This window comes from Vombatus ursinus, unplaced genomic scaffold, assembly GCF_900497805.2.
Source record: "Vombatus ursinus unplaced genomic scaffold, bare-nosed wombat genome assembly UNPS02012515.1, whole genome shotgun sequence".
In the NCBI taxonomy this organism is placed as follows: Eukaryota; Metazoa; Chordata; class Mammalia; order Diprotodontia; family Vombatidae; genus Vombatus; species Vombatus ursinus.
In genome coordinates this window covers 2401726-2421576 of record NW_020952293.1, presented here as the reverse complement: position 1 = coordinate 2421576, position 19851 = coordinate 2401726, and the positions used below count along the sequence as shown (strand labels likewise).

General features: G+C 46.1%; 1 protein-coding gene across 1 annotated transcript in view; it reads right to left on the bottom strand.

Annotated features, from left to right (window-relative positions):
• COG4 (component of oligomeric golgi complex 4) overlaps positions 1-19851 on the bottom strand; it is a 32069-nt gene that overhangs the window by 3750 nt on the left and 8468 nt on the right. Inside the window, exons 6-14 of the mRNA XM_027857952.1 lie at positions 18837-18942; positions 18187-18344; positions 17321-17379; positions 15201-15334; positions 11428-11546; positions 10053-10219; positions 8693-8858; positions 4815-4877; positions 1666-1782 (exon numbers count right to left, since the gene is read on the bottom strand). Of these exons, the coding sequence (XP_027713753.1) occupies positions 1666-1782; positions 4815-4877; positions 8693-8858; positions 10053-10219; positions 11428-11546; positions 15201-15334; positions 17321-17379; positions 18187-18344; positions 18837-18942 (1089 nt within the window). The remainder of the gene's footprint in view (positions 1-1665; positions 1783-4814; positions 4878-8692; positions 8859-10052; positions 10220-11427; positions 11547-15200; positions 15335-17320; positions 17380-18186; positions 18345-18836; positions 18943-19851) is intronic.

Sequence of the window (19851 nt, the reverse complement as noted above, 5' to 3'; positions counted from 1 at the left end):
AAAAAAGAATGGTAAACTATTAAGAACCATATGAAAAAATGCTCAAAATCACTAATAAAAGAAATGCAAATCTGAAGTTTCACCTCTCATCCAGCAAATTGGCAAAGATGGCAAAAGATGGGAACAGTCAATGTTGAAGGGGTTGTGGAAATACAGACACACTAATGCATTGGTAGTGGACTTGAGAATTAGTATCACCATTCTGGAAAGTGATTTGGAATTATAAAAATAAAGTGGCTAAAATGTCCATATATTTTTTTAAGCCAGAGATTCCCCTGTGAGGCATATATCCTAAAAAGGTCACTAAGAGAAAGGTTCCACATACACTAAAATATTTATACTGCTTTTTGTGGCAGCCGTGAACTGCAAGCAAAATAGATTCCACATTAATTGGGGAATGGCTAACTGAAATGCTGCAACGTTTTAAGAAACGACAACCCTGATAAATACAGAGAAGCACAGAAAGGCTTAGGGGAACTGATATAACTCAACATGTCCCAACTCAACTCAATACGGTCATTTCAAACTGGATGTCCAGCAGTTATCTCCAAACCAAGGTGTCCAGAACACATTATACATGATATAAAGTGAAGTAAGAAGAGCCAGGAAAACAGTACACACGATTACAACAATGTCAATGGAAAGAATGACCACCACAAGAGAATAGAAAATGTATGCTGCAAAATTATAAAGAGCAAGTTTGGCCCCAAACAAGAGATGGAAGAAGACAGCTCCCACCACTCCTGTGCAGAGGGGCCCACAGGTGTGTAAGATAGACATGCCAGATTTTTTAATGTACTGATCAGTTTTGCTGTATTTTTTTCCTTTTTTTTTTTTTTTAAATTCTTTGTTATAAGGGACTGCTCTCTGGGAGGACAGGGACATAGGAAGAAATTTAAGCAATGTTAAAACAGAAGGTATCAGTACAAATCTATTTAAAAAAAAAAACAATTTTGGCACCAGTTGGATTTTTTTTTTTACTTAACTTTTTCTCTTTTGTTACAAGGGAGGGTTCGGTTTCAGGGTGGGGAATTCAGAAATGTAATGTAATCCAGAAACGTGATGTAAAAATAAAAGGCATCAATAAAACTTATTTTTAAAAAAACACACATACCAACAACTGGGGCTTTATTCCTAAAGACTCACATGAGTTCAATGACTGTGGTTCCTAGCTAGCCGGGTTAAAGTCAGTCAAGTCAGTGGGTCAATAAGCATTTATTAAGCACCTACTATGTGCCAGGTACTGTGCTAAGTAAAAGGGATACAAAAAGGGGCAAAAGACAGTCCCTGCCCTCAAGGTGCTGAGTCTAATGGGGAACCAACATGCAAACAACTGTGTATAAACAGGATAAACTGAAGATAATCAACAGAGAAGGTACTAGAATTAAGGGGGATCAGGGAAGGCACATTGTGGAAGGTGAAATTTTAGCTAGGACTTGAAGTCAGCAGGTGGCGATGAGGAAGGAGAGGTTCCAAGCATGGGAGATAGCCATCAGTAGCAGCGAGTGCTACCTCCTGCCACCACTACTTCTCTCCTAAGCTGTGTGGAACGGGGCCCCTGAGTCTGAGCGTATGCCAGTTTCTCAAGGCAACAGATGGGCTCCTCCTGCCCAAGAGGCTCACAGTCCTGGTGGGGAGCGTTAGGAAGCCTGGCCAGGCACTTACCTGTAGGAGATCTCGGAATTTGTTGGATACAGCTGCCAAATCAGAGAGGCAGCTGTCAAACTTGGCCTGGGCCTGCTCCCCTCCAATCCCTTGGCTGAACAGCTTGGTACAGTCACTCTAGGGGAGAGAAACAACCTTAAAGACTATAAATAGTACATATTTAAGTATGAAGCAAAAAGAATGCCAATCTCTGACAAAGGAGGGCAACACCAGCCCTTCTTCTCATCCCAAGTGGCTCTAGGAGTGGATGGAATGTGTTAGAAAAGGAATGAAATGGGACTCAAGAGACTTTCCTTTCCTCTCCCCAATCCCCCACTGGCCTCAACACCTCCATTTTTCACACTGTGAAATGAGGCTATTGATCTCAGAATTGTAGTAAAGAGACAAACGTGCTAGGAAAAGATGCTGCATTTCTGTTCCAAGTGTTCACACCCAGTGTTCAGCAGCAGAACATAAAGCTTCTGGTCTTGGCTGCGTAATGGAGAGACAGGCCTACTGTCCCGGGGTGCTCAGAGCCTCTCACTACTTAAGAACAACTCAGATTTATAAAGCATTTTATTTCCAGACATTCCCACCCGCCTTGTGAGATAGGCAGCATAAGTATTATCATCTCCAGTGAGATTCGGAGAGTCAGGTGACTTGTCTGAGGTGAGGAACTGAATCCAGAGTCCTTTCACTATACCCTGCTGGCTCCCTAGGAGAGACCTGCCTTTGCCATCACGGGATTACATGGGCAAGTCACGTCACGTCACATCACGTCACGTCTCTGGGCCTCTGTCATCATCTGTGAAGCTGAAGGGAATGTGCCCAATTGGATGATCCCTAGTCCTTTAGGCTCTAAAGCAAGCCTAGTGTTGGTCTAATCTATGGCAAGATGACCCCCGAGGACCTTGCTGCACCAGAACTCTGCACCTCCAGCCTTCTAAAAACAGCACTGGCTCAAGTCAGGAAGACCTGAGTTCAAATCCGGCCTCAGATCAAACACTTGACACTTACTAGCTGTGTGACCCTGGGCAAGTCACTTAACCCCAATTGCCTAAAAATAAAATAAAATAAAAGCCTTTTAGGAGACTCTATGATGTTTCAGTTCTAACCATGGAAATTCTCTTTCATTTTCTCCTCTCTTTGGTGGCACCAGGCTAACCAATCTGTTATATCTGAGTTTGATGATTTCCTGAATGGAATCAAAATACTATGACAACAGATGAAAGGGAAAAGTCAAGAATTCTGAAAACAGAGCAGTGAATTCTAAAGAACAATTAAATGATCTTTTAAATCTCACTGATACATTTCAGAAGGTGCCCCATGCCCTCCAAAGTACCCACCAGGGTTGAGAGCCACAAAGGTGACAGGTCTAGCTCCCATTCTGTTTCTTTGGACACATTTGACATGTTGACACTGATCTCTCCTGGCTCTCATTCTACCAATCTGCCTGCTCCTTCCCAGTCTCCTTTGCCGATTCATTACTTGAGTTAGAAGCACTAACCAGCTATACTCCAAAGCCATATGCTGAGCCTAGTCAGGTCTCTCTGCACTTTCACTCGGTGACCTTAGCTCACATGAGTTCAAGTACCATCTCTATGCAGAAGATGACTCCCACATCTACACATCCGGCTGTAAAGCCTCTCCCAAGCTCCAGGCCCACACCACAAACTGCCTATTGGTCATTTCAAACAGAAGTCCCATAATTATCTCTAGCTCATCATCTCCCCCCCAAGCCCTCCACTCTTCCAAGCTTCCTGATTAGTGTTGAGGGCACCATCACCCTCTCGGGTCCGGCAGGCATGTGGCCTGGGTGTTAACCTCGAATCCTCATCTGCCCCACCCCACGTGCCATTTTCTACCTCCACCATATCTCCAGCATATGCTCCCCACACTCCCTCCTGTCCATTCATTCATCCCCACATCGCCTCTCACCTGGACTGCCATTTGGGCTCCCTCCCTGCCTCAGGCCCCTCTCCCACTCTGAGCCATCGGCCACTCACCTGCCAAAATGATTTTCCTATAGCACAAGACTGAGCATGTCAGCCCCCTACCTGATACTCTAGTGGCAATAAACTCTAATCTTCAGGATAAAATAGAAATTTCTATTTGGTATGTAAAGCTCTTCCCAAGCTGGCCCCTTCCCACTTTCCCAGCCTTCGTACACGCGACTTTCCTCTATGCACTCTGTAATCCAGACATCACTGCTCCGTCCCTGTGACTTTGCACTGGCTGCCCTCCCCAGGCCTGGAGGCTCTCCCACCTCACCGCATTTCTTGGAATCCATGGCTTGTTTAGACTCGACTCCAGGGCCAGCTCGGTCCTTCTACCTGTTGGTGCAGTCTGCAAACCACCTCTGATTCATTTTTTAGATATTCTGTATCTACTTATGCTGTCTCCTGTTAGACTGTAAGCTAACGTTGAGGGCAGGGACTGTTTCACTCGTCTCCGTATCCCCAGTACCTAGCACAGTGCCCGGTACGCAGTAGGTGCTTAATAAATGATTTGTGATGGGTTTTTAATCTGCACCCCAGTCTCCTTTCTATGCTTCCTCTCGGGCACCCGAGGCATCCCAGTGACCACTGTCCTGCTGACTTTATCTCCCAAGACCCACACTCCCCTTTGGCTTGCTCTACTCTGACAGCCAGATGGAATCACTGCCACTGTTTCTCCCAGGTCCAGCACCGCCTCGGGGCTGCAGAGCAGCCTTCATTAGCCTCATGCCAAACACCACCAAGTTTCCATTCAGGATGGGGGCAGGAAGGTCGTTTGGCTGATTCTCCTTTACTGATCCTTGACAAAGCAACTGCTACAGGACACTAGTTTGGCTCATAAAATGTTAGTGACCAGCTTTTCCCAGAGTTTGGTGAAAAGAAGCATGGTGTAGCAGACAGAGTGCTGGGGCTGGAGCATTCACTGGTTGCATGACCCTGGACAAGTCACTTACCTGGCCTCATCCTCAATGTCCTCACCTACAAAATGAAAGGGTCGGACCCAATGATCTCTAAGGCCCCTTGCAGCACTAAATTTACGATCCTGTGATTATTAACCCCAATTAATAAACAACTTTCCTCACCAACGTGCTTGGCAGCCTGCTTTATACCAGAGAAAGTCACAGTCCGTAACGTAGCAGTATTAGGAGCTGAAAGTTGACAATTCCAACATACCTCCAGTGTCGTCTTCAAAGTGGAGATGTTTTCACTACAGACTTCCGCGTTGTTCAAGGTCACCTGGACAGGGAAGAAAAATGAGCACAGCTGCCTAGGGATCAGGGCACACATCGCACTGCCCCGCAGGAATGGCAGACAAACACAATTTCAGTGGCAAGGGAAGACATCTCCCTAGGGGGACAGACTAGGATTCGCCTCACCTAGAGTGGGTGTTTTTCTGCTAAAAAAGGTAAAATAGTCAGGATGAGTATCTGACAAGGTCAGGAAACAAGTTTCATTCCCACAGTGAGGTCAGCAATGACTCAGCGAGGGCAACACTCCTACTTCTGAGGAGTGACAGTCACCACATCCCTTTTCAAACTAGCTGGGCCTCAGACATGGGCTGGGTAAGCCCCGGAGGTCCACATCACCACCCCCAGGTCGGGGATTTTGCGGTACATTCCTTCATTTGAGATCTAATCAGTACAAGGGCCCATAAAGGATCCTGGGAGAGACTACAAGGATCACTAAGACACCATTCTTGCCCTCCTAAAGCTTACCATCTAGATGTGAGACAGGACATGTGTACAAGTAATTCTAATCACAGTATCTGGAAGAAGTTCTCATTTTGAAGATGAGAGCCAAGGGAAGCCCAAATGGAGGTTAGCAGATGATAAAATGATGCAAAAAGGTACAAAGTGCTAGAGGGATTCAGAGGAGGAGATCACTTCTAGGTAGGTGGCCCAGGGAAGGCTCCACAGAAACAGATGCTGGCTGAGCTGTCCCTTTAAAAGATGGCTAAGATTACGTCAGATAGAGGGAGAAGTGAAGGCATCTCCAGAAGAGAAAGAACATGAACACAGGGGACAGTGAGGAGTCCAGCGTGATGGGGGTATGGTCAGGGGGGCAGCGAGAGATAAGTGGAAATACTGGCAGTGGCCAGATGGTGGGGGGACCTGAGCTTGGTCCCTGAGGTGTCCCTGAACGTCTGTGAGTCAGAATGATAAGAATGGAGTCGTACTTTTTTTTTTTTTCTTTTTGGTGAGGCAAGTGGGGTTACGTGACTTGCCCAGGGTCACACAGCTAAGTAAGTGTCAGGTGTCTGAGGCCGGATTTGAACTCAGGTCCTCCCGACTCCAAGGCTGGAGCTCTATCCACTGCACCATCTAGCTGCTCCTGGAGTTGTACTTTAAGAAGATTAATCTGGTGACTGAACAGGATGGATTGGGGCATGAGGAATAAGGGGAGGGAATGGGACCAGAGACGGGAAGAGCAGCCTAAGATTACTGCCACAGTCCAAGCAAGAGGTGAAAGAACTGAAGTGGAATGGTTAGATGGAGGAAGCTTGAGAAGCTGGGCCTGGGGCAGCTCAAGGGCACTCTCAGATCTCTGAGCAATACAGGGAAAGGGATGCTGACCAGACTTCCTGTCAAAAATGAAAACCAATGTTGGTGTCCCAGACCTCTGTCACTGTTCTGACTGCATGAAGCCTCATCCTTGGTGCAGGGACATAGGGAGGGGGAAGGGAGCAAGGGGAATCACCTTCTGTGATCCTGGAGGCCTGGGGGCAGGCTCTCACCTCATAGGTGAATGAAACCCACTGCTTGGTTGTGATGACTGAAAGAAAAGAAGCATACCTGACAAAGGCGGACTGCAGAGGGACGACAGACTGGGGCGAACATTTTGGAGAACAATTTGTCACTAAGAGTCACAAAACTCATCCAAACTTTTGGCCCAGTGATTCCATTGTTAGGATTCTACTCCCAAAACTTCAAAAGAATGAAAAAACGATCCATCTATTCACAGTTGCTCGATTTCTAAGAGCAAATCTTCTTTTTTTGCTTTTTTTGGTGAGGCAGTCAGGGTTAAGTGACTTGCCCAGAGTTACACAGCTAGTAAGTGTTAAGTGTCTGAGGCCAGATTTGAACTCAGGTCCTTCTGACTCCAAGGCCGGAGCTTTATTCACCGTGCCACCTAACTGCCCCTCTAAGAGCAAATCTTTCTAACACTTGGAGAAAGGCTTAATAAACTACAGTATACTAATAGAAAACTATAGTGTCATGAAAACAATAAATACGAAACATATAAGGAAATATGGAAGAAAATCTTTATGAAATGATGCACAATCAGAACTGTAGCTATCATGACTATAATTATATTTTAAAAAGATGAAAAGGAAAGGAAAAAAAGAGGAAAATGGTGCCAAAGGTAGTGGATTTTGGATAGATCTGAGAGGGACCCACAAAACATCTTATTAGCTTATTAATTATTTTGGCTCTGCCTTATTAAAGGTTAGGTGCTTTGGGTAAGATTTTGCCCTGTTTTATGTGTTTATATATATATATATATATTGTTTTTGTTGATAGTTATTAAGTTTTTTAAAAACTATTTTAAAAAATTACCCCCTAAAGTCATTCAGTTTTCTTAAATGGCTGCAAATAATTTGGAAAAAAATGTGAATAAATTCCTGTTTTAAATGCTATTGGAGTTTTAAAAAAAAACTTGCTATGAAGGAGAAATGCAATTGTGTTCATATGATACTGACTTCAAAGTTTCTTTTGTGGTGAGAATCCCTCTTAGGCGTTAGCTCACTGGGCTTATCACTTTGCTCACAATGAATGATATGTCAGGACAATTGGAGGATTTCATCTTGACAACCAAATGAGACAAGGTGACAAGATAAATCGAGAGCTGCAGTGGAAGTGAAGACATTTTAAGTGTTTCGCTTCAGGATAACTGGAGACCTGTCACTAAGTGTTTAACACAATAAAACAAATGGCCTCGATTGTCTTCATTTGCTTGTCTTCTGGCTTCTGTCTCATTAAGCCTCTGTGCAAAGAGATGGGGGCCCTGAAGCTAAAGCTTATGCCAGCTTCTGACCATGTGTACTACACTATACATTTTCCACATGCAGGACCTCCAGAAAAGAAGCCTATTTGGGGCTAATCTCTTTCATGCTAACAGATGGGTCATCTCAGATTAATATCTAGAAAGAGGTCCCTTTCCTAGATCAGGGAGATGAAGGGTAACTGTGGGCTCCCCCTGAGTAAGAAATGAGGAAGCATCCGTACACAGACTTCTGCCTCTGCAGAGTTGGAACGACTGGAGCACAGGGATGTCACTCAGATAAATGTGGGTAAGCATAGTTAAGACATAAAAGAGAAAACAGCATACTATGTATGACTCTAAAGCAGAGTGAAAATTAGTGAACTGAACAAGGAATTAGAACTCTTCTGTTCTTTCTCCAGCTGCAAGTCAGCTGTTACTTTTTATAAATCCCTTTCTCCTTCTTATAAAATGTGACTAAGACGCCACCTTTGCCACTGAGGGTGCTGTTTTAACAGAGTCATATCTGCAGTGGCAGAGTGACTGATCGGAAATGTGTTCTGTAAGTAGTGTGGTGGCGTCCACAGGGATCTGAGAGCGTGCCCACTGTGCTAGGCTCTCCTATCACAGATCTGGTCAGGAGTCTTGGCACACATGGCACTGGTAGTGTCTGTGGACAGACATGAGGTTGAGACTGTTTACAGGTCCACTGAAGAGTTCAGAAGGAAGCCCAGGCTCAGCATTCAGAAAGAAAACGCTGCAGAGCTGAGAACTGTTGGCAAAGGAAAGGCTCTGCTGTCACAGTCCAGGTGATTTGAGGACACGTATGTGGATAAGAGAGACCCTGAGAACCTTGGGACAGGCTGGGGAATGGAGCCTTAGAAGCTCATGCTTCAAACAGATGGAAGATTCCTCCATGTCGTTTTGCAGAATTTTTATAAGAACAAAGTCTTGGCTTTCAACTTCTCCCAAGAACATTCACTTGACTTGATTTCCCTTCCACCCTGTCCACTCCGACCCAACCCCAAGGAACAGAGTCTGGCTCCAGCTGAGCCGCAGGTGCACCCTACCAGGAAGGACAGCTTGGCCTCGTCTGTGCTCTCAATGCCTTTGGTATCAAACTTGCCCTGCTGGAGGCTGCTGTGCATGATGTTCACGGCGCTCGTCACCCCACGCTGGAAGTCCTGGAAGGTGGTGGCGGGGAAACCCATCCGCAGCTTGTTACACAGAACCTCCCTGGAGGGCAGGAGGTACGTAGAGTCAGAGCCCTCATCCCCTACTCTTGATGCCCCTGCCCCTCCCACAGCCTTAGGGGCTTCTGGTGCCAACCTGGGTCTCCTGTGAGCTTGTCTTTTAAGTTACAGAACTTAACTGTAATGCCAAGGTGAAAGGAAAGGCCTGATTCAAAACACCAATTACGGGGAAAGGTAACAAAACAAGACCAACCCTCACTGAAACGGATCCTCAGCTGTCAGGTCCTAGATGTTGGCAAACCAGCTTCCCCACTGGTTCCCAGCAGTCTGACTACCCCCTGGGCTTGGCTTTGCCCGATGACCAGTCACCATGCTGCTCTTGTAGCACAACCAAGGCATGGTCATCCCTGTTAGTACTAACATCTCTCTGTGGCCATCCAACAGGGATGCACCCACCCCCTCTCCCCCCAGCCCCTTTTCCTGTGTCCTCTGCCCCCAGTAGCAAGAAAATGTTGCTGGTTCTGATTCTACCTATACGAGCACTTTAGGAGTTAGTGATGAAAATCTCCTCCCAGAAACAGAAGAGATGGCCAGGATGACCCATAAAAGAGACTGGTCTTTTCCCAACGCTTCCTCCCTTACTAGCTAACTTCCTGAAACAACGGTTCTCATAACTGAGGTTTCAGGTTGTGCCTCAACTTGAAAGAACTGTTCTCCTCTCTCCCCTGCCTTGTGTACCTTTCTACCTTCTTTCCCCCAACCAATCCAGCCCTGTCACATGACACTGACTTAGGGATGGCTGAGTACTATGGTCAAGGGCTACTTGGCCTTACAGTCACACTGCAGACCTGAACTGAAGGCACTGGAAAAAAATGAAGAAAGAGAAATGGATCAGGAATAAACCAAGAACTTAAATCTCAACAAAACCTGCATCAAAAATTATGGTTCAGGGGCAGTTAGATAGCACAGTAGTCAGGAGGACCTGAGTTCAAATCCAGCCTCAGACACTTACTAGCTGTGTGACTCTGGGCAAGTCACTTAACCCTGACTGTCTCTATAAAAAAAAAAAAAAAAAGAAGAAAGAAAAGAAAAGAAAAATCATGGCTCAGGGATACAAAAAGTTCTCGCATATCCACATATGCTGCCTGACCTATAGACTACCTCTTATATACCTGGTAATAAGAGCAACCCTGCATCTCAGAAGAGCGCCGCATGCCCCTAAGGAGACTGACAATACCTGAAATCTGATTCCAGCTCTGTGGCGGAGAGGTTGATCATGGCACAGAGGCAGTCGATGCTAGAGCTGGACAAGGCTCGCCCAATACATTTTTTGACAATGTAGAACACGTCATCTACCATGCTGGAAGTCAGCTGGCCCTTCTCGTAGGTATCTAGAGCTACTGCCTGAAAGGCAAGGGGTCAAGGTGAAAGGCTTGATTAGGGACCAACAGAGCCTGAATACCACTGAAGGATGGTCCTAAGTACACCTAACCACGACCCTTCTCTGTGGCTTGTTCAGGTGCTTCTGTGCTCCCCAGTCCTGGGCACCTTGGCCTGGCTTGGGCTACATCTTTCCCTCTCAATTTTAGTCACTTTCACATTTACCAAAGTATCAGGAAATTAATCATGCTTTTGAAGGTAATTGGGGTCTTAGAGCGTACTTGAGGGTTTTCTATTAACAAACACCAACTAATCAATAGGCATTCATCAAGTAGCTACTATATGCCAGTGCCTACTATGTAACAATTCCTACTCTTAAGGAACTTTCATTCAGGGAGACAACATGCACGTACACACACAGGCATGCATGTATATGCACACACACATGAGGGAGAGAAAGACAGTCACTACAGGTAGGAGGCACTAGGGAGAATTAGGCAGAGGGGATGCCTGAGCTGCACACTGAAGGAGATGAGGGATTCTGTGAGACGGAAGGGAGGAAGTACCGTGTGGGCGTGAGGGACAGCGGTACACAGGCACATGTGGGAGGTGGAGGGTGGTGTGTGAGGAACGGCGTGAAGGCCAGCGAAGGCCAGCGTGGCCCTATTCTAGGGTGTGGGAGGCAGGAAGCTAGAATGAGGCTGCAAAGACTGGGGGAGACTGGATTGGGAAGGACTCGAAAAAGCTAAACAGAGGAGTCTAAATCTGATTCTAGAAGCAATGGGAGTTTACTGATTAGGGGACCAACATGATCAGATCTGCACTTAATGGAAATCACTCTGGTAGCTGTTTGGAGGAGATAATTCACTGCCAGCACCCCCATTCAGGGCCAGCCAGGACTATGGGCTCTTCTCCCCTTCTGTCCCTCATGCAGACAATGACCTGGGGGTCATGTAAGCTGATACTCTGCACAGACAATCTGGGATATGTAAAAGACAACGTGATAAAACAATCAAGTTGTGGCTCCAGGATCTGCATTTCCTCAGCAGGAATTCTCGGTACCCATGAACGCCTTAGGCCTGCCTCTTTCCTACAAGCTAGGGGGTCAGAGGGGATGGAGGTCCGAGGCTGTGCTGGGGCAAGCTTGCATGCACCTGCTTCCACAGCAGGACCACAGAATGTTAAGCTGCCCATTGAGAAGAAAGGACCCGTGTCAAGGCGTCACGGCCTACCTTGTTGACGGTCTCTCGCATGAAATACTCTTCCATGGTGATGTAATAGCCGATGAGCTCCTGCATGGTACAGCTCAGGAGACAGTGGTTGAGCAGCTTGTCCAGACACTTCTGATGCTCTAGGGAGACAATATATACGGCAGCGATAAGTAAAAATGGATCTGGGGCCCTGCCACTTCAGAAAGAAAAAAGAAAATGCCTCCTGTTCTCCAACTGAGAGCTGACGAAGGGTGATGTGGGGAATGGGCCACCTGGCACTTCGTCAGATTCACACTCAGGCCGCGTGAGAGCCCGGGCCTGGGGCAGCTCGCTAGCTGGTTCAGTGGGCTCAGTTTGCTGACCCCCATAAAACCTGAGAAAGAACTGGACCTGCAGGCTGGTGGGAACAGGCTCCCTGCACTGCAGAATGGAGCACAATGGTGGGAGACGGAAGACTTAAGAGGTGTAGGGAGAGAAAGAGGGAAGGTGACCAATCACCTTTCTTCGGCTGGCCAAGCAGCTTTTACTTTTTAGCCACAATGAGTTTCTAAAACTTCAAATCAGATGAAACCTTGGAGACCTCCAGAAAAAAGAAGACATTTGAGACTATACAGAAAACGTTGTTCATCCTTCATTTTCTTTTCTTTTCTTTTTTTTTTTTGGTTTTGTTTTTTGCTTTTTGGTGAGGCAACCAGGGTTAAGTGACTTGCCCAGGGTCACACAGCTAGTAAGTGTTAAGTGTCTGAGGCTGGATTTGAACTCAGGTCCTCCTGACTCCAAGGTTTGAGCTCTATTCACTGCACCACTTAGCTGCCCCTCGTCCTTCATTTTCAAAGAGGACCAATGATGATGGGGTGACGTCCTGACTTGCTCATGGATTGGACCAGAGCGAGGCAGGGCTGCACAGAGTCATCAGCCTCACTCTCTCATCCAGAGTCATCAAAGTCCAGTAGCAGGACAAAAGTCAGGACGACTGGTGGTGGCTCAGGATGCAGTGAATGACCTAGGCATCTTCCATGTCTGACCAGGCTCTCAGCACTGCTTCAGCCGCCTTCATGGCCATTGGAACAAATTGTTCTCATCCTCCCATTCTGCCAAGGGAAGTTTTCACATGCTCGGGGTAGACATCCTCCTAACAAAGGGTTGGAGGGGTTACCCTTAACTGGGTTAGCTTGTTGGCCGAGACAGTTTTACCAGGGCATGGCCACTGCACATGCTACAGCTTCTTGGAGCCACAGGTGAGAACTGAGTGACAGGCTGACACCAAAGGTAGATAAGCATCCCTGAAAAGGCTTTGGCAAGCCCTCACCCCAGAAGTGCTAGTCCTCCCTGAATCCTCCAAAGAAAGAACCATTAACCATTGACTAGAGCTGGGCACACAGCCAAAAACTATGGACTAACTGCTATGTGGAAACATAATAGAAACTGACAAGCCCAGTCTCTACTCTGATTCTGGAAGGCACAAAGACCACTATGACCCTGGCAATGACTCCTTTCCACTTAGTAAAAGGAACCAAAAGAACTGCTATCATCTCAGGGAGAGGCAAAAGGAGCATCTTACTACTCGAAAAACCTGGGCAGCAGATCCACACCATTGGCCAGAACAGGAAAACAAAGCTATTGGACAATCTGAGACAACAATAACAATGCTAACATCTCACATTTCAATAGTGCTTTAAATATGAATACAGGGATAAGCTCCTTAGGCTCTAAGTATCTTGGGAGCAGACTTGCTTATGTTTAGTAGCAGGCTACTAAACGCAGTAGTAGTAGTAGTAGTAGTAGGCTACTAAATGAGCTCTGTTCCACGAGCTGAGCAATTATATAACAGTTACCAACAGCTAAAAGCATCATACCCTAGAGCCTCTTTTGAATATTAATTCAGGGCTAGACCTACCGAGGCACATTAACCAACCAATCAATCAATTAACAAGCATTTATTAAGGACCAATGTGCCACAGAGGGCTAGGTGCTGCGGATACAAAGGCCTATGATAGTTCAAGTAAGAGAAGCTAAGGGCTGGACCAAGGTGATGGCCATGTGAACAGAGAGAACCTGGCTGTAAGTGATGCTGAGGAGGTGAATGGACAGAACATGATAACTGACCGTTTGTAGGAAGTGAGGGAGAGTAAGGAGTCAAGTGTGAACCTGAGGCCACATATCTAGGTCACTGGAAGGCTGGGCCATGAGAAGCTGGGTCTGCCAAGAGGGACTCTATGGCTATTTGCCCAATGTTTGCTGAAAGATGCGTGCCTTTTAGAGCATGGGAAAAGCAAAAACATAAATGGCACTGGACTATTTATTATGCCTATTTCTTTACAGATACTTATCCCTGTAAAAAACATACAGCAATGGGAGCAATGACCACAAAACAAAGCAGTAAAAGTCACTAAATCTCAGAGCTGAGAGGCACCTCACGGGCCACTGGGGTCACCCCAAACCTACACAAGAATGTCCTCTACCACCCGCCTGACAGTGGCCCTCCAGCTTTGCCTGCAGACCTCCAATGAGGGGGAGCAAACCACCCCTAGAGGAGGCCTGTTCCCCCATGGGACAACTCTTCTAGTTAGCAAGCTTTTCTTTAGCCTTTGCAAGGCTAAAGTCGCCTCTTTCAGCTTCCACCCGTAGTTCTTAGTTCTCTGAGGCCCTTCAAACACCTGAAAACAGGCCATCATGTTCTCCCTAAGGCTTCTCTTCTCTGGGCTGACCACTTCCAGTTCCTTCAACTGATCCTTCTGAGGCCTGGACTCGAGGCCATCACTGTCCTTGTTGCCTTCTCCAGATGCTCCTCAGCCTCTCGATCAATGACCGTCCTAAAACGGGGCACCCAAAATTGTGGTTTGACCAGAGCAGAGAATAGCGGTCCTATCTATCACCTCCTCTCTTGTGGCCATCATGGCCCTCCTAACAAGCTAATAATTGCAGACTTTGATGGCTGCCACATCAAACTGTCAATTCATAATGAGCTTGCCATCTACCTACACCTCCAGATCTTCTTCAGGTAAAACGCTGTCTAGCTGCTCTCCCCTCATCTTGGACTTGCTTTTTTAACCAAGATATAAGAACTCACATTTATGCCTTTCAAATTGCATCTTATTAACTTCAGCCCAATCAATCAAGCAGTGAGTATTTATTAAGCTCCCTTGTGCCAGGCCTGATGTCCCAGCCAGGCTGTCACTGTATTTCTGAATCTTCTCTCAACTGGAGTCCCCCCTAACTTTGATCCCCCAAACCTACAAATTGGATAAGGATGTCATCTGTGCCTTTATCCAAGATACCGATTAAGGGGCATGTAGTGTGATATGGGGTAAAAAATATCAGACTTTTACATTCTGGCCCCGGTTCCTCCACTCACTCCCTTTGTGACCAACCTCATAACCTCTGGGAGCCCTGTTCCCTCCCCTACAAAATACAGGGGCTGGGGCAGAGGAGTTCTCCTGCCCCTTTCACCAGTTCTTTCCTATCAGCCTAGAACAGGGGTGGGGAACCTGCAGCCTCGAGGACACATGTGGCCTTCTAGGTCTCAAGAGCAGCCCTTTGACTGAATCCAAACTTCACAGAACAAATTCCTCAATAGAAAAATTTGTTCTGTAAAGCTTCAAAGGGCTACACTTGAGGACCTAGAAGGCCACACGTGGCCTCAAGGCTGCAGGTTCCCCACCCCTGGCCTCGGACTCCTTCCTCAGAGCCCCTCTTCCTAGGCCAGCACGGCTAAGCAGGTTTGCCCCATTTCATATCCATCGTGTGAGACTTCAGGAAGGCCCACTCTTTCCCCAGTCCTCAGGGAGTCTGACCTTGCTTCACTTCTTCTGAGGCCATGGAATCGCCCACCTCAAAATCGGAGCTGACCCTTTTTTTGAGGAAGCGCAGGTACAGCTCGCTTCGTGCGTTCATCAGAGTCACCTCTGTCAGAACAGGATCCAGTTCCCTGGGAAGCAGGGAAAATGTTACGATAGCAGGACACGCAATAGAGAAGAAGACAGTCTGACCCACCCCGCCAGGGCCCCTACGGCCAGGAATCGGCCAGACGGCCGTCATCTCACACAGGAAGCTCTGGCGGGTCACCCATTGACTACCATCAGCCTGCAGGGTTCCTCAACACCGCTGGCAGTCTACGATCCCAACAGGGCACTGAGCAGAACTGACATGTCACCTTTGCTTTGCTTAAGCCACGGAGACAAAAAAGCGATCTCAAGTGCTGTTGCCTTAAAATTGTCCAGCCCTGGCTTGTCTGGGTCCCACGGCAGGAGATACTGTCCATGCCAGGCCACCTTATGTTTCTATAGTTCTTCCCATTTCCTATTATCTCCTCTACGACCCTGGGAGAGACACAGCGTAGCCCAGGAGGGACACAGGGGAGAGGCGACTCATGGAAAATGACAGTTTGACAGTGGCAGAGCCAAAGCTCTAGGGGATTCAGGCCTCCTGACTCAGTTCAGCGCTCTCTTCCTGAACCACCAGGTCTCACACACCTCATCTGAACGCAAGAACTCCGTGTCTGTGGAGCCCTCTGCGCCCTGGCCGTGCTCCCCTCCACTAGGCACGATTTTGTTAGGCTTCTCAAGGGAAAATCAAGTGTCTCAGCCTTAAGGATGAACCATAGACACACAGACAGGAAGAGGGTACTGTGATTAGGAAGGCCTGTGCTGACTGTGCAAATGTCCTTTCCCCATTTGCAGAAGAGCAGAGCTATTTGACAGCACAGCTGTATTTTCTATACCACCTCCCTTCAGGAACACATAGAATCTCTAAATATTTTGTGCTGTGCAGAAGGAGAGGTAGCTAGGGCCACATACTGACTTAGAAAACCACACATTAACATTTATCTACTGTATTCTACTGTATTTTTTTTAAAGATTTCATTCAATATTTCTCAATTTCATCTGGGGCCTCCAGGAGTATGAAGGTTTCTGGTATAGGATGGAGAGCTGGCTTGGAAGCAAGGAAGACAAAGGTTCAGATTCTGCATCTGATACAAATGAAATGTGTGACTGTCAGCAGCTCCCTTAACCTTTTAGTGCATTTATTAATAAATGCCTTTTCTCTTATTCATGTCTCTAAGACTGTAATATACAGGTGAGTTGCTGTTCTACATCAGAGGCAGTTGTCTCCACACCAGGACTTTCCTGCAGTGATGACATCTTAAGTCTGGACCAGTTCCCCTCCCTCTCCAAGCCCCCAACCCCCAACCCCCCATACCACTACTCAGCTGTGTTACTTGGGGCAGACCGCTAAACTTCCACAGAAATCAGATGATCTTTAAAGCCTTTTCTACCCCAAGATCCTATGATTCTAAGCCAAAAGGCAGCAGAAGAATCCCCATCTTTTCATGTATCATGAAAAACTTCTGTTTCCACACATATCTCCTTACTCTTCCAGTACCTTCCACAGGGTTCCCAGGTCCCAACTTTCAGTGACATAGAATCAAAGCACAGGGTGTCAGGAAAACTGAGAACTTTTCCATTTGCTATAATCCTGGACATTTCATAGTTAACCGTTTTTGTTCCAAATTCGACTTAGTAAGCAGAAAAAGATTTCCCTCATACTGATAAAAGTGGTTTCTCATGAAAATAAAAATAAAGTATAGCAAATAATTTTTCTATAAAAATGCATGTCCAAATTAATAAAAACCAAGAACAAATTGTATAGTCTCAAAAATTCTAATAAGTGTATCTCAACAGGAAGAGACTAATATACTATATTTGGAGAAAGACACAGAGAAACATTATTATGCTTACCTTCACCACGAAAAATAACTCCATATGCATAAAACAACAATGCTAATTAGGAATAAGAAACACTTCTAAAAGATGGGTTAAAAAAAAAAAAAGAATCACATTGTCCTGAAAAAGGTTATGCATCCTCCTGTTGCCTACTAGCATTCCTACGGGCTAAAGAAGGGAAGGTTCATTACCTGGGTTCAATCTTCTCTGCTGCTGAACTCCTCATCATGCTATTCTGGACAAGCTGGAACTAGAATCACAAGAAGAGATGAGGATGCCATTACCCAGCTCCCCCCAGGCTACCTCTCCACAGGCTTATTTATCAGTTCAATCTTTGGGCACACCCTGCCAGTCTTGCCTATCTCTTGCCTTCTATGATGACCAACGAGTTGCTTAATTCTGGTTCTTTGTGATGCCCACGAATTCTCAGATAAATCTTACACTCAAAATGACACAGATGGAGTAGCAATTGATTTGTGAGTGGTGAATTCCAAAGTCTAGGATTCTCCACTCCAAGTGCTGCTAACACTAAATTCTGGAATAAATGGCACCATTCCTATGACCTTCCTTTTCATTTAATCACATTTGCTCACAAATGAGAGAATGGTTTTGACAGGATTTGTGCAACATCCATGGCCTCTGCAAAGTACCTGTATATACATGATCTCATTTCAAGAACTCTATAATAGCCTCGAGAGGTATGTTGGGCAGGGGGCACTTGTCCCGTTTGACAGATGAGGAAGGTGAGAATGAGGGGTCAGATGACTCTCCCAAGATCATGTAGCAGTAAAGAAAGGAGCCAGGTCTAGATGCCATGCTCCAGTGAGGCCACATTAACAACTTGACACTTTTCATGTCTTTCCTTCTCAGGCCTCAGCTGGGGAACAATATTCTTTCAGAACAGACAAGTGCAGAGTTTTAATTCTACTGGAGTTGTACAGAGATGCAGGCCTCTTCTCCTGTGCCCCCACACTGTTAACTCTGAGGTCTCCCAGGCTGAGGTGAGCCACTCCTCTGATGTGGTCTGCTTGGCATCCGCCCCACCCTCACCCTTTACCTGGCGGTGATAGTCCCTCTGCTTGATGAACTTGTCCACCACCTTCTCCACCTGCCGGTCACACTCCAGCTGCAGGTGTTTGATCAGGGTGTAGAGGCGGCCTGGCCCATAATAGGTCTCCACAATAGGTTGGTGGGTCTCAACAATTCGGGCAATTCCTGGGTGAGAGAAAATGAAAGACTGGATTTGTAAGTTCATGTGCCCGCCCCCCCCAAAAAGCTCATTTTCCTCTTATACCCCCAGACTCTGAACTCTTTCACCCAAAGTTGAGCCAGACTACAGTTCTAGCAATAACTCAGTTCTTATTCCCTGGTCAATGTTAGTTTCCTTTTAGTAATTTAGCTCAGGATTAAATTGCCTTAGCATTTGTTTCCAGTAATTACAAAAGATCAAAACATCAGATGAGCAGTAGGACCGGACCAATGGGAAATAAAGAACTACCTGCCAGGAAGGAATAATTTCTCCAAAAAGTCAATATATAAATTCCCTCATTCCTGCTTGGCATAGAACAAGTTATGCAGATTAGGTTAAAAATAAGATTAGTTCTACTGGAAAAACAAAAAGGGGAGAATAGAAATCCCAAAATACAGGTCTTCAATAAGACAACAGGAATGTCTGAATTTTTCAGGAAGGTGGGAAGAGAGGGTTACCTTCAAATAGAAGTGTTAGAGTATCTGCAAAAATGATTGCTGCTCTTCTGTCACTCATGTCTGTCCCTAGCACGAGAAGCAGGTTTTCTTCTGCTTTGTTTGCCACCTAAAGAAAAGCAAAACCCCAAATGATAACTATATCTTCGCCTGAGCTACTACTCCTATTCTCCCTAGCACAAGGTCCTTGGATCTGCCTATTTTTTCCAATTTCACCATTTCTCCAATGGCCAACACAGGGCACAAATTTGTCTCTACTATATTCTAGACTGCTTAAAACAATCCAGGGAAAGGAGGGTCTAGAACATTGAGGCAGCTCATCTTCAATTTACAGAGGTTAGGGTTTTCTGCACACATACACATATATCAATGGATCCATGATTCGTCAAGATATGTCTTCCTTCTAGCAGCAGAGACCACAGCCCATTCATGCTTTCTCATTCTGAGTGATGCAACGGAGGCCTTCCTCTAGGCCTTTATTTTGGGGGCACTAGTGAAATACTCAGGATGTCCACTTGCTATGGGACTGGACCATCTCCTTTCCTCCTCAGACTTTTATTTCCCTGACAATAGGCCTCATTCCTCTAAAATCTGACTCGCACCCAGCATTCACTTCTCCATCACCCTGTGAGTCACTTACAAATCTGACACTTCCAAGACTGTGGTGGTCCAAGATTCATATATATATAGTACATACACATTCACACATGAGACAGTATCACTAGGGGAACACTGGTGTTAAAATGGGATTTTTTTCTTCTGGAGAACAACTTGGCATTGTTAGGAGCACTGCACAATTTCCTACATAGAATTCATCCTGCTCTCTTCCTCCTACTCAATTCTAGCCTCAACTCACTGTCTATCTGCAGTGCCTCTCCAAATGTGGTGTTGCTGCCAGTGATGATTACAGAAATGCTGACAAATCTTTTCCATTTTATGCCTATTTACTGCCTGCCAGTTTTACCTATGAATGCTCTTGGGATGATGTGGCTTTGTGGGGTCCTTTGCCAAGTTTTCT